This window comes from Chanodichthys erythropterus, chromosome 12 (genome assembly GCF_024489055.1).
Source record: "Chanodichthys erythropterus isolate Z2021 chromosome 12, ASM2448905v1, whole genome shotgun sequence".
Classification (NCBI taxonomy): Eukaryota; Metazoa; Chordata; class Actinopteri; order Cypriniformes; family Xenocyprididae; genus Chanodichthys; species Chanodichthys erythropterus.
This window is the reverse complement of record NC_090232.1, coordinates 37597482-37618355: the sequence shown is the minus strand read 5'-3', so window position 1 is coordinate 37618355 and position 20874 is coordinate 37597482. Positions and strand designations below refer to the sequence as shown.

The 20874-nt window shown below is 37.7% G+C and overlaps 1 protein-coding gene across 6 annotated transcripts in view; it reads left to right on the top strand.

Moving 5' to 3' along the window:
* Nucleotides 1-20874, top strand: part of atf7ip (activating transcription factor 7 interacting protein) — a 43206-nt gene that overhangs the window by 12637 nt on the left and 9695 nt on the right. Inside the window, exon 1 of one of the 6 annotated variants that reach the window (XM_067404902.1) lies at nucleotides 13912-13960. The exons of 2 other annotated variants lie outside the window; for them this stretch is intronic. Coding sequence is in view for 2 of the 4 variants with exons in the window: in XM_067404897.1 (XP_067260998.1) it covers nucleotides 14353-14418 (66 nt within the window). In the remaining 2 variants the exon portion in view is untranslated. Of the gene's footprint in view, nucleotides 1-13911; nucleotides 13961-14319; nucleotides 14419-19314; nucleotides 19400-20874 lie in introns of those variants that run through there. 3 more of the 6 variants (XM_067404897.1, XM_067404898.1, XM_067404901.1) reach the window with 3 other exon arrangements.

Sequence of the window (20874 nt, the reverse complement as noted above, 5' to 3'; positions counted from 1 at the left end):
CTGTTGTGTCTGTTGTGTCTGTTGTGTCTGTTGTGTCTGTTGTGTCTGTTGTGTCTGTTGTGTCTGTTGTGTCTGTTGTGTCATCATTAGAAACTTTAAGTGTGTGTGTGGTTTGATTCATTTTGTTGTATTAATTGTAATATTCTGCAGTGGGTGATGTTTGCGATTTGTTAGCAGTAGGGGTAAAGTCCTAGCTCTTTTTGAAAAGAACATTAATTTACCTATGTGTAATTATTGATTTTTTTATTTTTTTTTTTAATTTTTTTTTTTTTACCAGTTTATTTTGGCAGATGTATTGTGGTTCAGGTGTACTCGCTCCTGTTCTTGGACAACTTCCTTCAAGAAAAATTTAGGCCCTCGTTTAAAGGGTTCATGTTTAGAGGAATCAAATTTATGTTGATGTTTTTGCATAAGGGGTCATTTTACATATAGTTAAATTACACAACTCAACTTACTCCCAGTCCAAATAGAGTATTTAATTATTTCACCTTGTGGTAACGACTCGTTTTGAAAAGGCCACATTGTGAGGTCAGGACGTGGTGTTCATCTGAATCGCTCCACCTCTGCAACATGCGTAATTGCCTTGATGAAGAGAGCAGTTGAGGTACTCAGTCACTGAAAGGGTTACAGTTTTTACTGTGTTTTGCTTTTAAATGGTGAAAAATTAAAATGTTGGGTAAGGTCCCCAGACATTGCTATGTTCCTGGTTGTAGAAAAACTGCATATTTGCATGCATTTCTAAAGGATCCCCAAGTTCCCTAATGATGTGCCTGATTGTGTAAATGTGGGATTATTTGATTGTTTGGCATATTTTACCAATGATTTGTTTGTAAAACACTCACAATATGTAGCAGGATTTGCAAAGTTACTTTTATTGAAAGATGGAACAGTATAATGAATCTGACTGTGATGACGGTAAGTAAACAATTGAATTTTAATGTTTTGGTTTCTTAATATTTGTTTGAGAAGCATGGTGTAATACAATGCAAAGCATGTGTTATGTTTAATGCTTAGTTGCTTATCAAAATACATAAACTGATACCTTGGGACAGGTTTATAAACTCTTCACATCTGTAGCTTTTGTTAGTCTGGATTATGTTCAGTGTTGACCGCTTTTAGGTTGTAGATATTTTTTTTCTTTTGCAGACTTGGTGCCAATTTAGGAGTTTTCTGTACATAATCGAGGAGGAATTGATGCTTTCCTTTGCAAAAATTTTAGCCAATCACAATCATGGCTGTTTACATTTTATGCTGCCTTCACATGCTAACGGAAGTTTGACAATTCCAACTTCTGAAGTCGTGATTTAAGAGCTTATCGCATTCAACTTTCAAAATGGGAGGGCATTCATGTGCAGCTTTTACCTAGGAAATGTATTTACGATAATTCCAAGAGCATGTGAAGGCAGCATAATTACAAGTGGCCCAAAAAGGACCATGCAGTTGAAGGGTCAGAGTGGAAAGTGAACCCTTTGTTCTCTTTAAACTAGCTATGATTACATGGACCCCTTTTGTTTCAGTCGAAATTAAATCATTCAGAGTGATGAATTTGAACATGCATGGTGTTTACATGAATGCTAAATAAAGTGATCGGGATGATGTGCACGTTTCTCTCACAAGCTTCAAATCGGAATTGATATTTTGACTTGTGCACACTGCATGAATGATGTTACAGATGATGAGTGGAAAGAGATTTTTTTTTTTTTTTTTTTTGCTACTCTACTACGCTTCCATTGTTGCTGTATCATAACAGCATTAGCCTCAGAGGGAAGAATGGCCATAGTAGAGATTTCACTAATGTCTGCTTTAGTGCCCTCAGTGGCAGTACCGAGAATGCAATGGATACTTGCACAACAGCATTTTTGGTATGCAACAACTGGAAATGCAGTTTGCGTAGCAGCAAGTTGCACCTTCAGTCTTTTATGATCGTGTATATTTGCAATGTACTTCTGTTCTTATTTCGGTGATTTTCACATTGAATTGCTGTCAGAATGAGGCTTTGCATCACATGATGTAAAACAAGAGGCAGTTGTTGTCATGCTGTTTTCATTCTTAATCAGTACGTTCTTTAGAGGATGATGAAGCAAAAATGCACTAAATTAGACAACCAACTTTGTTTGTTTCTTCTCAATTTATAGAAATACTGCAATTGCAACTGTTTTCTTTGCCATCAGCTGAGCTGGTGGCCATTTTGTGTTATTGCAGTGCAGAGTATGAAATGGCAGAGTGGGGGAGGAGCTCTTCAAGAGACATTGCCTAAGTCTGGCTCTCAGTGGTAGCTTTAGTGTGCATGCTTCACTGGTGTGTGCCGTGCCTGTCATTCTAGAACAATTTTAAGCTGTAGTGCATGAAATGTGTTCCATTTAATGCACCTGTTTGACAATTTTGTGAGTTTTGAAAGTAATAACGCACAAGCGGCCCCAAAATGGAATGTTCATAGGGTCAGAAAAAGACTGAAAAGTTTATACCATTTTTGGTGGGGAAAAAATCTTAATGTTATTTATTTTTACTTACTTAGCAAGGTTCTATTCAAACTAGCTATGTTTACATGGACATGTTTCATGTTTCAATCAGAATGAAATCATCACAGATAATGGGTCTCATTCATGAAACATTCGTAAATATACGAGTAAATATGTGAGTGATTTGCGCGTAAAGACACCTTCCCGAAAACTCTGCTCCTGATTCACAAATACTTCGAAAACGTCAGAAGTGATAGTGAAATGTGTGTGTTAATGAATTCCAATCAGTCGTAAATGGGACGCGCGTGCACGCTCATTCTCAATTACCATAAATCCCGCCCATTAAATCCGACTGTATATGGGCATCATATTATGACACCAAACGAAGGATTTTGGCCATTTTTTAGGAAACAATTTCCATAACAATTAGGCCGTGTGTCCACCTAAGTGTTTTTTCCAGCTGCTAGCGTACTTTTTCAAATGTTTTCAATGGGAACGCCACGTTTTTTACCAGTCGCCTCGAGTTGAAGAATGTTCAACTTTGAGTAAAACGCTGCGCTCATCACTGTCACTTTTTAGCCAGCCGTCCAATCAGAGTGGAGGAGGGGCGGGACAAATACAACTCCGACCAACTGTCACGTTCTTGCTGTACAGCGACATCAACAAACAGAAACAAAATGGATGAGAAATTAATATTGCTGGTAGGGCTGGGCGATGTATCGAATGCTTTTGTCACGCGCATTTCTTCAGTAAAGCCGGTTCCCTGATTACCGCTAAATCGCCATCACCTGCTTTCAAATGAAGCGGCATTTAATAGACAGAGCCGTAGTTCACTGATAAGACACGCAATATCGCGTTCAATATCGATATGTATCGCCGTCGATATTGAACGCGATATTGCGTGTCTTATCAGTGTCTTAAAGATGCAAGGCCCAAGCGTAACGGTCATACAAGTCTGTCTAGCGCATGTTTACACAGAAAAACAATGGAAAATTGGAAACACACTCTGTGTGAATGCCCCCTACTCCTGTTCTTATTTCAGTGAGCTTCAGGTTGAATTGATGTCAGAATGAGGCTTTGCAGTACATAAAGGGAAATGAGAGGCAGCTGTTGAAACTGTCATGCTGTTTTCATTCTTAATTATTAAGCAAGAGTTCAGCTACAACAATCAGTACATTCTTCAGAGGATAAAGCAAAAAAAATAAAAAATAATAAAATATCAACAGATTCGGTTGTGGGATGAACCATCTTGAATGTTTGTTCATACTGTACCCCATCTTTAAGTTGTATCACCTTGATGATGGAACAGTATTAAAAGATAACAGTTAGGAAAAGGAAAAAAACAAGGCCATGGATGACCTTGACCTGAGTATGAAGAAACAGGCTAGATTATTCCTGTATGTAGACTAAATTAGACAACCTTTGAGATCAAGACACTGTTTGTTTCCCCTCACTTAATTTACAGAAATACTGCATTTACAACTGTTTTCTTTGCCATCAGCTAAGCTGGTGGCCATTTTGTGTTATTGCAGTGCAGAGTATGAAATGGCAGAGTGGGGGAGGAGCTCTTAAAGAGACCTCGCTGAAGTCTGGCTCTCAGTGGTAGCTGTAGTGTGCATGCTTCACTCCTGTTGTGCCGTGTTTGGTTCTGGTCATTCTAGAAGAATTTTAAGCTGTAGTGCATGAAAAATGTTCAATCAATCTGTTTGAAAATTGAGGGTTTTGAAAGTAAAAAGAATAATTAATTAATTCTACAATTTTGTAAAATTTGACTATTGAATTTTAATTTGGTAGATCAGATGGCTAATTTAAGTATCTTTTACCAGAATCCTTCAACTTCTGACAGATACATGAGAGTTCTGACAGTCAATAACTGAAGTAGTCTCAACTGGTTTCAGCCAGTTTCTGCCGGTTATATCTGTGAGTAGGTGGCTGAGCATATAATAGCATTGGAAAATGATAGCTGTTTTTAACCAACAACGCTCTCTGTTTTAATATATCTTGAATTTCATGTTTGTCATGGATTAGATCTTTCTGCTTCTGCTTCTCTGAAACTTAGAAAATGGTATATTCCACTTCCAGACATCTAAGCTTCTACTTGGTCATCTTCATTCTCAGTCAGGACTGGGGTGGGGTTTTGGTTGTGTTAGCAGCAGTGTGTTTTTGCAACTATGTCTCGAAGCCATTTTATGATTTACAGTTTAAGGAATCTAGTATTTTGGAAAACATTCAAGAGCATCATGAGCAAATCTGTTTTATTAGGCAGTAGCAAATATCAAAGCATTGGCATTTATATGGTTTCGTTTAACATACTTTTATTGAAAGCAACTTACAAAGAGTTAGGAGTAATGCCAATGATATTAGCAGTGCTGTACAACCAAATTTTAAAAATACACCAGGATTAGAGATGCACCGATCAACAGGAAAGGGACCGAAATGGGCCGATTTTCCGCATGATCGGCCCGGATCGGTGACCGGACGGTCAGTCTCGTGTCTTTCCGGTTCCAAAACCGATCTGTTTTGATATCAGCGGCACAGTCAATAATGTCAGATGCACATTCTTACTCTCCGCCCTCCCAAGCGGGAGAAGTGACACACACCTCCTCTCAGTCACTTGACTCATTCACTTCGGTTAAATAGTGCGCACAATTTTACTAATTCCTGCAGGTTTCGCACTCACACCAAAAGCACGCGCACCACTGAGTGGTGGCATAAGCCGCTTCTCAGTCTCAAACAGATTGTGAGTCGCGCAAGTACCACAATGAGTGGCTTACTGTGCTTAAACGGTCAAATACATTGTCAAAATTCCTGTCTTGGTATTCAGTTAAACACAGTCAGTTTTGGAACGTTACATCGTTGAGAAAGATAACGCAAGTTGTTGTATTTTGGGTCCGTGCGTATACTTAAAATGACAGCAGTCTAATATTCCTGATGCTGTCTGTCATGTTAATCAAAGAACAAAAGACAAAGAAAATCACTCTCTGCTCTTTGCTCTTGAGGTTTTATAACTTTAATTGTAAGCATTAATCTGTATTTAATTTTTTACAGTGAAGACTATCAAGTGTTTATTTTACATGATTACTTTAATTTATGTAGTATTTCTTAAGGCCTTTGCACATTGAGTCTGAAATTTTCGCATGCGTTTTTTCGTATTCGTAATCCTAAAAATTTGTGACGCACAGAGACCTTGCAAACTGAGTCCGATGAGTATTAATGAATGCGTTGCGAAAAAAATCGCAAAACAATACAAAATGAAGTTTTCAAGCAGTGAGCATGATTTAGTTGTCCTCTCTCTCTTTAAAAAGAGGAAATATTGGGTCCATCCAATTTTGAGATTGCATAGAGAGAAAAGAGAGTTTCACCTCATCAAGGAGCTGCGTGATTATCCCGAGCGTTTCAAAGTTTACTTCAGGATGTCAGTGACTCAGTTTGATGCTTTGCTACTGGCACAATTTGTCTTTGTATTCCGCACGTTGTTTGTCATTCAGTGCTGCTGTTTTGTGCTGTAGGCAACATGGATCAACTTGTCAGATGGGCATTCGGGATTTTTTCGTTCGCGTACGGTGGCCCTGAATTGTCAAAACGTCTCTCAAAATGCGTGCCACGGATGCGAAAACGCAGAAAATCGAACCTGATCCAAATATTTTTTTTGACGGACGAAAGTTTCAGAGGCAGTGTGCAAACGTGACTGACATAACGTGAGGTCGAATTTATTTTTTAACGTGCGAAAATTTCACGTGCGAATTTCGGATTCAGTGTGCAAAGACCTTTACCCTAATAATAACCTACTGTTAGACCCACCTGAGAGAACTTATTTCATAGCTCTCTCTATTCTATTGCATGTAATTATGCTCTTGTTTGCAATTTGTTTATTTGTTCTTATTTTATTACTGAATTTTTATGAAAATAAAACGGTGTTGAAGAAAAGTAGATTTTTGTTTGTATGCTGTCAATTCTAGTTTTTGAAAGAAAATCGGAATCGGCAAAAATCGTTATCGGTAGGTCACACTTGCACGCACGCGCGCACACACACAAAAAAATAAAAAATCTGTTAAGAAAATTGTAATCAGTGCATCTCTAACCAGGATATAGCCTATACCAGGGTAGTTTTAAAGATATGAAGCTAAAGCTAGTGCTGAGGAATAGAGGGCAACAAATAATGTACTATTTTTCTCCATAACCTTAAAAACTGCAGTGTGCTTATCATAAATCGTTATAGTTATCTTTATAATTATTCTTTGTGTGTATGAGCCTTAAGTCAGTTGTAGTTGTGTACGAATTCCTGCTTCTTTTAATTAACCTTAAATATATAGAAGTTATAGAATAACACCTTTTCATTGACATTTATTTAATCAACAATGTTTTGGTCATGCAGTTCAATGCACTTGCTAAAATGTAAAGTGAGGAATGTATCCATGTGTTTTATTTATTTATTTTATCTCATTCAATTTAGACTGCAAGCTCACAACTAGGCAAAATAAAAAGTCTGGTTGGTGTTTCTAATTAGCGGTGCAGAAAATTATATATTATTATATATTATTATTATTATATATTATTAGCATTTGGGAAGAGCTTGATTCAAAATTTCATATTTAACCTTCTTGGCCAGGGATGGTAAACTTCGGTCCTGGAGGGACATTGGTTGCAGAGTTTCGCTCCAACTCTAATCAAACTCACCTAGGGCCGGTGTAACTAGTCTTACAAGTTAGTCATAGTTTTTTTTTTTTTTTTTTTTTAAGTCCGTTACATAAAAACGTAGATTGGTCAGATTTGATACTGAGAAGTAAGACTGCTTACTAATTTAAAGATATTCAAAGTTGCACATTACTGTTCTTGGCATTTTTGCATAGTCTGACCTTCTATCAGTGTGATATTCAAGGCTTTGTAGCGGCCCGGGTGGTAATGGCGCAGATTTTAAGTAGCTTGTCGTGCTTCCTTTAATGGATCTCCACACCCCTTTTTAAATAATAGTATGATCCGTGCCGTGCCTGTCCTTTCGTCCGTTTTGACTCTGCACATTCTGCAGCAATGGGGGAGGGGTGAGTGTTCTCACTTCCATGAGTTTTACCCCCACTAATATTTAAGTACTTCTGTTTCTTGTCTTATTGATTTGTGTTTTCATTCTTGGAATGCTAGTTTGTTCAATCGTTTGTTCAGTCGTGACAAGGTCTTGCTAGCTATTCTGGCACAGAGAACAGTTTATTATTTCAGTCTGTTTTTGCAGGATTCAGTAGTGATCCAGAGGATGTTAATATTCTTTATTGGTCTAGAATGAACATGTATTAAAGGCACCACAGCAAATATAGTAGAGTACAAGCTATGCTTCCCTCCCCCTTCCATGTACTCTTTGTGTGCTCCTAAACATGCTTGAGTTCTCTCATGACTAATCCTGGGCTAAGCTTGAGAACCGTTGTATTACAGACTCATTTCCACAGTTAATTGTATTTTTAATTTAGATCAACACATTTTTGTGCGTCTATTTGTTCGCACTTTCGTAAAAGGGGCACTGATTAGAGGAGATTGTGACAAACGCAATGCTAATTTGCGGACCTCTGAGTAAGTGGACCTCAGAATGACAAGTATTTAATGTCTGTTTGGAACTCAGGCAGTTGTAACGTCCAAGTTAAGAGTGTCTCCCCCTCTCAGTCCTTCTAATGGTATGCTCTGTACTCTTCAGTAATTTTCCATTGTCTGCTCTGCCGTGTTACTTTGCAGCAAGAGGGTGGAGCTACAGCTCAGTGTGACTGTGCTCTAGAACTAATTTCAGCTAGTTTGATATGTTGAGACCTAATTTATGTTTTAACAGTTCTCGGTTTCAATTCTGTTTCACAGCACATCCACCTCAAAGTTAATTTAGTAAAGAAAATTGTAAAACCTGAATAAATTAATCAGTTAAGAGAACAATAGTTCCCCCCCACCCCCCTTGCAGTTATATTAGCACTCATTGTGGTGAGAAGTATTAAGTGTATTTACTGATTAGAAATTAGTTGAATTGAATGGTAGCACCCCTGTAAAGTCCATGGTACAGCCCTAGCCCTGCCCCTCCCCCACCTCTGTTCAGTTTTACTGCTAGGCTTTTGATCGCACGAAGGCTAGTCATGCTTGCACATTTTTCCTCCAAGCAGAAGGTGGCCTGCATTTGAGGATAGTACTGTAAGGTCACAGCTCTCTGTCTTCCTGCACTTATTTAATTGCATTTTCATTTGTATCTTTCAGTGAAAGTATGATTTATAGAACTATATAAAATATACTAATTGAACTAAATGTAATAACACAGTGAGTGGGGTGCTTGCGATTTACTTCGCAATAGCATGAAAGTGTTAGCCATTTTAGCTGTCACATCACGTATTGACTATGCTAATATACTAAAAGCAGTTGATTGTTTTTTTTAATCAGTTGATTTTGGCAAACACGTCTTTCAGGTGTACTCAATCCTGCTCCAGGAGATTTTTCTTTCAGCAGCGGTTAAGGCCAATCCTACCTTAGCGCACCTGCTGGTAATTTACAAGATCCTGAGGACCTTGATTAGATTCCTTGTGTGCTTGTTTAGGGGCTGAACTAAACTTTAGTTTATACAAAAGATTTGAGTGGGATTAAGCACACTTGTGTTACAGCTTGCATATGAAAGCTTTAAAGCGGCATGTCACTACAAAATGTTTGGCCCAATCAGATGTAAACTTGAAACTAGATTTTAATAACGTAACATGATGATAAAATAAAATAACCCCTTACAATAAAAATAACTGATATAAAATTTGACTTGAGCTATTTTTTAATTTACACATTGTTAGTATACTACAGACCATAAAAATCAATCCAGCTGGCTTAGAGAAAGGTTCAGAACTTAAGTTATTTAAATTTTAAAATTCAATTTATATAAAGGAATAAAATTGTATCAGTTGGACAGGGGAAAACGTGGCTGGAGTAGCTGTTGCGTGACATACATAAAAACGGGTGTTTGTCAACTGAAGGCATCAGGTGCTTCCAATGTAGACAGCTTTGATTAAAATGGGGCAGATTAAGTTTTGATGTGATGTGCCACTCGCATGCGTTTTAGACGTGTTAGTACGTGCTTTTGGCTTTTTCACTTAACCATATTTCTGATACTGCATGACCTGCATTTAGCTATAAAACAGTGCAGTTAATGTCCAGAGACATTGCTGCTATTCCATAACTGTCACTAAGGTGATGAAGATAAGGGATGTCTGCATGGATTGAAGAGAGATCCCTTTAAAGCTCTCCAATACTCCAGTGCACAAGTATGAAGCAATGCCCTAAGACTGAAGTATGATCAGATAACTCAGAAGAATCACAGGAGTAGCCCATACCTTATGCATTGTGGAAACATCTTTGTGATCAAGAAGACCACCTTTAGCACAAGATCACTGATGCGATGACGAGGCGTGAATAACTGAAGACTCTGTAGTATTTGTACGATCTTGTTGATGCAGCATTATTAAAAGCTGACAATTTTTAAAGCCAAAAAATCTGGACAAATATTGACGCAAGGAATGTCAGATGTGAAGAAACATGTTACGTGCAAGCTAGACACTACATCAGACAGTCCTGAAACAGGGGCACTTTATTTTAATTTGGTAATTTCTTCCATGTTTAATTGACATCATTTGTGCAACTGCAGTTGTTTGGCTTGCCAGCAGCTGAACTGGTGGCCATTTTGTGTTATTGCAGTGCAGAGCTACTAGTATGAAATGGCAGAGTGGAGGAGGGGCTCTTAAAGAGACTTCGCTGCAAGTCTGGCTCTCCATGGTAGCTGCAGTGTGTACACGTTTTACTGTTGTTGTGTCATATTTGGTTCCAGTCATTCTTGGAGGATTTAGGCTTTAATGCATGAAATGATTCATTTCATGCACTTGTATGATAATTTTGTTGGTTTTTGAAAGTAATTATTCATTACACAGATCAAGGATATTTAAGATCAGTTTTTTGTAAAATTAAATATGGTAGCTTGATCCGCTAGTTAGTTGGTGTATGTTACCAGGAACAGTTTAGACCGACACATGACACAGATCTGCTACAACTCACAGCTAAGCCAGTCTCAACTGGATTCAGCCGGTTTGTGCCGGTCATGTCTGTGATTAGCTGGCTGTGCTTACAGTAGCATTACAAGAGGAAAGCTGTTTTTTTTTTTGTTTTTTGTTTTTTGGGGGGGGCTAAAGGTAGTTATTGAATTACTAGTTTTTAAGTTGTATGCAGGTAGTGTTTATACCCATTTCAACACAAACCCTCTCTAACACTACTTTGCATTTTATTTTTTTGACATGGATGGATTAGCTTCTCTTAATGTGTGTACTGCCCTACAATTTAGAAAATGGTATATTCCATTTGGGCATCTACGGTTTTGCTTGGGTGTTTTCTCTTCCTTCTCAGTCAGAATTGGGGGAGGATCTTGGCATCTTGTTTTTCATGCTAGGAGCGAATAATTTTGCAAAGCTGTCATTTTGATTTGCAGTTTTATGAATCTGTTTTGAGAACATTTTTGTCTGTTTAAACTGTTTTTGTGCACTTGCAAATATCACAACATTTGCATTATACTTGCATTAATTAAAGTTTTTGTTGAATGCGACGCACAATTATAAATTATATAAACAAAAATGCTGAATGAAAGGAGCCAAGAAGAATAGCAGTCCCACAATACTGAATTACAAAAATAGATGAGAATAAAGCTATAAATTATATATTTGGTCTAAACCAATGCTAAATAATAGAGGCCAATAAATACCAAAATTCTCCATAACTTTAAAAATGTTATTGTTCTGGCACACTTTTTTTTTTTTTTTTTTTTTTTTTCTCAGAAACTTTAGCAAAAGCTTTAGGTCTTGTAAAGTGAGATTTTCTGATTTTATACTCTGATGGTATACAATTTTGTGTTCTTGTTGTTCAATGTTGAATTATATTTTGTCTCTTTTATATTTTATTTCTAATTATAACTGACCTGAATAGCTGTTGTGATAAAGTAGCTGCTGTTAAGCAGAAGGAATAGGCCTGAAAACTGCCATAGTTTGCTAATTTTTTGTTTATTTAATCAGAAATGGGTTTTGTGTTGTTAGATCAGCACAGTTTCTCAATTACTCTATCGGCGCAGTTAGCGCACTGTTTTTCAGGACAAAAATTATTCCATCAATATTGACGAATATCCATTAAAAATTAAACTTGATCTCTACTGGCTAATTTTTGAAAGCAAAGGTTTTGATATTTATGTTTTGCCTTAAAACATTGACTTAAATTGTCAATCACCTGACTAATGTACAATACTAGTGAGTGAGTTAGCTGGCATCTGCTTCAGTAACATTTATTAATACTGAGATCCCCACACAGAACCTGCAATTGTACGTCATCTCAAGTCTTAGTCAATGCCATGATTTTTTGTTCATCTTGAGTTGGACATGACTAAAATGACAGTAACTCTGACAGCGAGTCAGATGTTAATTCATTGAGTGAGTCATTAGACTGATTCAACCTGATAACTCAAGTCTGAAACAAAAATATGATTCATTACAAAGAACCGGCACATAGTTATTTGCTCACAAATTAGACAACAATGTTTTTCAGTGTCTTTGTTGTGTGCAGCCAGCGAGAACAATGCAATAAAAATGTTTATTTATACTATCCATATTCTGCGGTTCTTGGTCTTTCTCATCACGTTCACTTCACACTGTGAACTCACAAGTCACAACTCAGCTCAACTATAATTTCTCTTGCCGTGGTGCTGTAGATTCAGCAGCAGCAGCAGCAGCAGCGTGTCGTAGTCTCTGATTAGCGGTGCAGACAAATCTGTGGCTACTTATGAAGGGTAAAATAAGCATGTGGGCCTGCATCCAGGGAAATAAAACACCAAACCATTGGATACACTGAACTTGTATGAAGAATGAAAATGATATGAATTAGCATTTGGGCAGAACTTTTACTGAGATTTCAAATGAATACCTCTTGCCATTTGTGAATTCACACTACTAAAATGGATATATAGACTCAGAACTTGCTCCTAAAGCTGGCATTCTGATTGAAACTACTGAGGTGACCAATCTGACTAGCAGTTTGAGAGTGTGTACTCTGCATTGAAAGCCAGTGCTACACACGAATCGGAAAAAACTAAGCTGTTGAGATGAAGCTTGGCATAGCATAGGCCTCCGGTAATTATATAAGCTACTAGATCTGTAAATGCAGCAACACACTATAATAAAATTATGATTGTTATTTTAAGCAGATGTTCTTCTATGCAAAGGAATATGAATTTTCACACCCCTCTTTTTAGCAATGGTACATTCCCTGTCTATTCATTTCTACCGCTTTGACTACATGTTTTGCAGAAGTGGGGGAAGGGATAATGTTCTCACTATCATGATTTTATCCCCACTAAAATTTCATAGCTTTTCTTTTTTCATTATATGCTTCTTTCTTTTTTACATAATGCATAATTTAATGGAAAGCCTGCAGTTGTTTTGTAATAATTTGGCTTGGCTTGCTCAATCATGGCAAGGTCTTGCAAACTGTTCTGGTTGCTGAGGACAGTTGTTTCTTGCTGTCTTTCAAAGATGTAATAGTTAGGACCGGTTCAGTGTCATACTATTCTTCTAGTGTAGAAGTCAACATGTTTTAAAGACTACAGCAAACATGGAAGAGTCCAACATATGCTCCCCTCCCCCTTCCATGTACTCCTTTGTGTGCTCTTTGAGGTAATGTGACTAGACTTGCTTGCGCTGTCTCACGACTAATCATGGGCTACGTTTGAGAACCGCTATATTACGGAATCATAATATCCCAAATTATTTGAATATTTATATTGAAAAATATTTGGGTCTGCCTCTGTGCGCTCAATTGGCTCTTTTTGGAACACCTCAGTGCTGTTTGGCAGACATATCAGACCTCTCGATTAGTTGGACCTCAGATGGAAAAGACCTGTAATTAATGTCTGCTTGGAACTCGAACCGTTGTAACGTCCAAGTGAAGAGTGTCTCCCCCTCTCGGTTCTTATGATGGTGTGCTCTCAGTAATTTTCCATTGTCTGCTCTGCCGTGTTACTTAGCAGAAAGAGGGTGGAGCTACAGCTCACTGTGACTGTGCTCTAGAACTAATTTCAGCTAGTTTGATATGTTGTGAGTTAATGTGTGTTTAAACAGTTTCCAGTTTCAATTCTGTTTAACATTTTTAATTCGGTCCACATGTTATTAAATTTAGTAAGGAAAATCTGAAAGTATGACCGGAGTAAATCATTAATTATCACTTTCATCCCCTTTTTGGTTAAGTGGATGACATACATAGTACAGCTCATTTGTCAGTGTCAGATATTGTATATTAGTGTGTTTAATACTTATTGAAATGAATAATAGTAGCACCCCTGTGAAGTCCATGGTACAGCCCTAGCCCTGCCCCTCCCCCATCTCTGCTCAGTTTTAGTACTAGGCTTTTGATCGCACGAAGGCTAGTCACGCTTGCACATTTCTCCTCCAAGCAGAAGGTGGCCTGCATTTGAGGATAGCAGTGTAAGGTCACAGCTCTCTGTCTTCCTGTACTTTTGTAGTGTTGTTTCTTTTCTCAGAATCCTTCTGTGAATGTGTGGTTTATTTTACTAGATTGCACTAAATGTATTTACATGTGATTTATCGCAGTTAGACATGTTTGCGATTTTTGATTTTACCGTTAGTGGAAAATGCGGGCATTTTTTTTTTAAATGACAAGACATATTTTGCTACATAATGTGATATTGATGAGTGTCAAACATATGTGTTAAATGTATATTGGTTTTTAACCAGTTTATTTCAGCAGGAATAACTTGGTTCAGGGGTTCTCAGTCCTGAGATTTTCCTTTCATCTGAATTTAGGTTCAGCCCTCTTTTAACTCACCTGTGGTAATTTACAGGTGATCCTGAGGAGCATGATTAGCTGGTTCAGGTCCTTTTTTGGAACCAAACACAATCTTCAAAATCAAATCTGCACAAAGGTAAATCTCCAGTAGGATTGAGCACCCTTGTGGTAGAGCTAACACACTTAGGCCCTTTCTGTTAACAATGCTTGCTAAATGTAGGCTATTTAACTAAAATATGTAGATTAACTTAGCCATGCATGTCTAGAGATGTTACTGCTATTCTATAACTGTGACTCGTCAAGCACAAGGTGATGAAGATTCAACGGGATTGAAGAGTACCGATAACTGCGCAGAACACCAGGATGAAGCAAAACCAGAAGACTGATGATAATAAAGCTTGGAGGAGCGACAAGCACCTGACTCGTCAATTGAAACATCTTTACGCTGTCCAGAAGACAAAAAGCCACCTTTGTGCTATCATATAGCAGGTTATTTTGTGGGATCCAAAGGTGTGAATGATTGAAGACAGCTTTGAAGAATGATTGAAGAAGTTTCACAACCTTCAAGAGGAGGAATCAATAGGGCCTTCTTTGCGAATTGAGAATCAACTGCTGGAAGGACCTTCGACTTTAGGAACCAGAGAGAGTCAGATGCATGCTCCATGCAAGTTGGCTAAAATAAATTAGACAACTTGTGAAATCAAATCTATTCCGGTTTAAGTCACATGGATAGTGCAGTTGTTTGGCTTGCCGAGCTGGTGGCCATTTTGTGTTATTGCAGTGCAGAGCTATTAGTGTGAAATGGCAGAGTGGAGGAGGGGCTCTTTAAGAGACCTTGCTGTAATTCCAGCTCTCAGTGGTAGCTGCAGTGTGTGCACGGTTTACTGTTGTTGTGCCGCGTTTGATTCCTGTCATTCTAGAAGGAGTTTAAGCCCTAGTGCCTGAAATATTTTCTATTTCACGCACATTTACGACAGTTTTGTGGGGTTTTGAAAGTGTTATTGATCAGACTGTGAGCAAAGTTTAAATGGGAAACTGAAAATAAGTTAATTTATAAAATAGAATTGACAGAAACTAGTTAGTCTGATTGCTTTTCCAGAAACCTCCAAGTGTTTTTAGACACATGAGAGAGATCTATGAGATCATCTCAACTGGTTTCAGCCTGTTGATGCCTGTTGTGTCTGTTATTACTTATTAGCTGGCTGTGCATACAGTAGTTTCTAAAGGAAAGCTGTTTCTGTACAAACAGTTGTTGTGTTGGAGGGATTTAAAGCAGAACTAAGTAACTTGTTTTACCTTCATAAATAGTTTTCTAAGTCCTTACGATGGTTAATTGACTTTTAGTGGTGTGTTTGAGGCGAGCACTAACCCCCTCTGGCACGTCTACGCCAGAATACAGCACTTGCAACTTGAGCTGCACCGACCCCAAACAATCTCGTCTCATGTTCATTTTCACGCGAGAGTGACAAAATGCTTTACGGTAATTCAAAAACAATGTATATAATGTCTTTATACGACAATTTCGAAAATTACCCACCTCCATCGAGTGTACTGTATTTGCAAAACTACTGTGCTGGCGAGTGTTGTAGTCGTTGTAGTCCAGAGCTGCGCTTGGAGTATTTATGACAGTGTCATTCACTGAAGGAAACTGTAGGGGGAGCGTTGCGAATCTTGCTTAGTTCTGCTTTAAGATGGTTTCAAGTAGTTGTAATGTTCTTATTTGACCAGTGGCCCTAAATGTTGTAAGTAAAATATCCAGTGTGCTTGTACTTGCGCTACATTCTTTTGGGAATTCTCTACTTGTGAGTTAGGAGTTCGCAATAACTGATCTGGTTTCAAGTGATTTTGGTTGGAATAAAATCCTATTTTTTTTTCTTTCACACCAACAAAGAAGGGAGTTTATTTGGCACTAATGCAGTATAATAAAGAGCAAAGGATGAGGCCTGTAATGCTTTATCTTCTGCTGCCACGGAAAACGATGAAGTATAGTTTGGGCGCCCTGTAAAACGGCTGTCTCAAAGCGTAATCGTCAGTTTTCAGAATCGCTGTGGAGTGAATTTTTAAAAATCTTTTTTTAATTCCACAATTAAAAATATTACGGAAATGTATTCTGTTAATAAATTTAATTAGAATAAAATGGAAGCCAGTAATCATGTACCAAACACTATTAGCAGTGCCGTTATAAGACATTTCAGAAATAGACCAGAATAGTTATGGCGGTGTAAAATAAAGCTATAATAATATAATAATAAATAAATATAATAATTATTATAATAAAGCAATGTAGTGCTAAGCCATAGAGACCAATGAATACAACAGAGAGAATGAATCTCATTTTACACCCTGATGGCATACAGTTTCTTTATTGTTCTCATCATAGCTGCAGTAATATGCTCATTTTATATTTCATTCCCATGTGACCGTAATGAGAAGGCGCCACACTTCCTCTATATGAAAACAAAGAGCTTTACATTTATCAGATTAAAACCAAGCCGTTCAGCCTCCTTCAAGGCCTTCATCAGACATTAGGAACATCGTACACACAATATTATATGAATTTTTATTAGTGTTCCTTGTATTCAAAGTTCTGCATCTCCACACCCCTGTTTTTTTAGTTATCGTACAATCCCTGTCTTTTTTTTATTACCGTTTTGACTGCACATTCTTCAGCAGTGGGGGAGGAGTGAGTGTTCTCACCCCCACTATAAAGTAACTTCTTTCCCATTCCCATTTTACACCTTTTTTTTTTTTTTTTTTTTTGTAATTTCATGGAAAGTTTTTCCTTCTGGTCTTCTAAAGTAAAAAAAAAAAAAAAAACCCTGAAGGACTGGTGTTTCTGGCGTGAAAATCAATACATTTCGAAAACAACTGGGTATGCATTGTAGAGTTCTTGCAGAGAACTCTTTTCCTTCCATTCACACTTGGTGTGAGGTGGCTAGACGTACTCGATCATGAGACGCGCCTGAGATGTATTGGGTTCATTGTGTGTGTATCTATGCACGTTTATTGATTGTGGATGGCGCTGAATATGTTGGCAGCTCATTGCTGCTAGGCAGACATGTGTCTGAACCAGATGTGGTGCAACTAGATTTCAGTGGCAAGTGATCTTTCCGTCCACTCTGAAAGTCAAAATACTTTGCGACAAAATCACATCTAATCAGATTAGTATGTAGTTTTCTTGGTTTGCACATACTATGCAATGTTTTTGCACATTACTGCTGAAACTGCATCAATCTAGGAACACAAACCTTGTCTTTTCATGACTTCTATAATGTGTTTCCAGGCGGCACCATTTCTCTTCATATCCTTTTGGATATTGAGGTATTCGTCTGATGTTTCTGAAAATGGGTGAGGCTACCCGATGTTATGCACAAAAATGGAAACCGTGAGATGGGCAAAATGCAGTGTCGCTTGTCATGGCTAGGACAGGAGTGCAGATGAATGTGGAAGAGCGCGTTGGTCATGTCGCGTCTGGTTTGGATAGTGTCAGACCTAATATGAGAATGTGAAAACTCACCAGTATTTAATGTCTGCTGGGAACTCATAAATGACATTAGGCTTTTATGAGATCTGTAAAAGCCGTTGTGCTAATATATATAAGCACAACATATTTTACAGATCTCGTAAAAGCCAAATATATATATATATATTTTGTGAAAATTGACCGCAGACATATCAGCCATCTGAACTTAAATAGATTTGTTTAGATAAGGAAGGTCCTCTGCTTTGTTCTCATGTATTGAATGTAGGATTTTATGCCCTTTTTGTCACTTTTATTTATAGGCACAGTAGAGAAATGACAGGAAAGGATGGGGAGAAGAGGAGGGAATAAAATCGGAAAATGTCATGTAGCGGATTAGTACTTGTACTGCCGAATCAACACTTTAGTTAAATGTGTCAGAAGAACACATGCTATGCTATGCCTGTTAAAATGTAGCTGTTGAGTGATGTTTAGTCAGGATAGTTTTTCAAGTGACTCTTTACTAGGAAAGCAGTGAATAAAACATTAGGGGCTTGTTTCCCCTTGCCCTTGGGAATAACTCGCAAGAAAATATTCTTTTAAGTTCAATACGTTGTGTGTTTTCTTGTGAGTTATTAGATTTGATTTCGCATTGTCGTGAAAGATTTGCAAAACTGTGTGAAAATATGTTCATGAGCTGAGAATGATTCCATGTGACTAAGAGGGAATAGTCAAAAGTCATGAAACATGAATAAACTTAATTGTCTGGCATTATAGATTGAAAATGGTGACCATAGCTCATTATGTAGTCAATACAATCGCTTACATTTGTTTATGGCAGCAGTTTGACCTTTTACCTCGTTATAAACCTGCTTTTGTGCAATAGCAAAGCTACAGCCAAAAAGATGCTTGAGCTGTATTGGGATGCACGCTACTGAGTTTTATTGAAAAATAGGGACTTTGGAATAATGCATATAGGCAAATTGTTGTCACTTGGTATATTTTAAAAATGCAGAGCAGATTCAATTTTGCTGTGCTCCCTCTTGTGTTGACACATAGCGGTGCACATGAGACACCCCTCTTCTGTTGAAATGGTACGATCCACATCGCAGTAATTTTCCACCCTGTTTCTCTGTGCCTGCAGCAGTGGGGGAGGGGTGTTTTTTTTGCTTCACAGCATATGGCAGTTTTTCTTTCTTGCTGCTGCTGTTTTTTTGTTTTTGTTTTTTGTCCTTTTTATTCTTTTATTTTCCTCTTTTTCTAAAGGTTTTTGTATGAATGTCTTCTTTTTGAACACCTTTAATCGCAGGTTTTAGAAAACTGCTGGTTGATCAGTGAGATTTTTTTGAGGTGATGAATCATCTCACAGAATCATGAGACAAAAAGTGACCTTTTGTTTCATATAACGCTGTCCTGTTGGTTGTAACGCTACAATTGTGTGTAGCTACACTGTTTTTCTATTCTAGTTACAGCCAACACCTTACAAAGAATGTGCTCCGCCTCTCCACATGAGATCCCTTCCCCCTCCCGTTCTCTCTGTCTCTCTCTGTTCCTCTTTTCTGTGTTGTGTGCGCTTTGAGCTAGTTGGAAACTAGGCATGCTCCCGGTTTTGCGCTCACTACTAATGAAGGCCTACTCTTGAAGACTGAACCTCAAGGTTGTTTTTTTTTTTAGATGTTTTAGTTCTTGAGGACTTAAATTTTTTCGCATTCAGATTTATTGTTGTGTACTCGTAAGATTAATGGAAATTTTGGTGGATGTTTGTTTTATTTGTTTTAAGACAAATCGTTGGCTTTTTTTTTTTTCTTTTCGTATTATCGTAGGAACAGCCCTTTTTACGATTTTTTTTTATTATTTTTCTTTTTTTTTGTCTTTGTTTTGTCTGTTAGTGAGAATTGTGCAGTTTTAACATGATTGAGATCATCTATTTTACATTCAACTGGGATATTTTTATTTCATACTTGGTCTTTCGCATAAGGAGGTTTTGATTGCGTACAATTTGTAAACGAGCGAAATTCATTGCGATCTTTTGATATTTAATGCCTTTTAATGGAATATTAGTGATTTGCTTATTTTTAGATATAGCAAACATTTTGTTTTTGTTATGTTTTCAGCTTACCTTAGAAATTATTGCAGGTATTAGGCAGGTATCTACCTTGAAACTGTTTTCAGATCGAAATACAGTGTTCGGCTATTTTGCGAACAGTTCTTCATTAGCAGTCCACAAGAGGTTATATCGCTGAAATCAACTTGGATGGACTTGGATATTCAGGCCTGAGCCTCAGGAGGAGGAGTACTGTAGAACTGAGCCTGGCTTTACACCGCAGCTCTGGCGACCATTTTGCAATGAGCGGGAACCTCAGTGTCTATGTTTACAGTTGGGATGGGGGAGGGCCACAGTGAGGCAGTGCGCGGAGATCAACATTAGAACAAGCTTACCAGAAGCTAGCTCAGCCATTTTTTTTAAAATGAATGTATTTTTGTCTGTAGATATAAAACTGAGGACATGGAGGAATACAGAGATGCACTTTATTACTGTTTAGTTTTTGTCACACATTTGTGTTTTTTTTCCCCTTGGGTTATTGACATGAAAATATGAAAATGTTATTTGTTTTTTTTTTGTTCCTTGTGGGTTACTAATGGCTACCTATTGTCAGCTTGGTTGACACCCTCATTTGTGTCTTGTACAGCCTTGTTACCTGTCTTGCTCCTGATTCAGCAGTTTGTGGTGACACTTCAGTGTTTAGAAAGGAAAGTTAGTCGAAGCTAATGGAACTTAATTGTATTGAGTAGAAGTATTTTTCGTGGTTGTCATAGATACCAGAACTTGGGGGAATGGCTGCTGACAGGAAGTTCAAGGTTTTGGAAATGGTATGCAAGCCGCGTCATTCACACCTGCCAGGATGATGTTTGCTGATGTTTGCTAGTGCAGCAGCAATGCAGTGTCCTGTGGACCTTGTCAAGATATTTTTGGGAGGTGTAGTAAACAAAGAAAAAATGAGAATAATTAGAGTAGAGGAGAAGTACTGAGAATGATGTTGATGCTATAGGCATTTGAATGAAGGTAACTTTTTTTTTTTTTTTTTTTTTTTTTTTTTTTTTTGGATCCAGCAAGGTGCTTTGAAGCTAGTA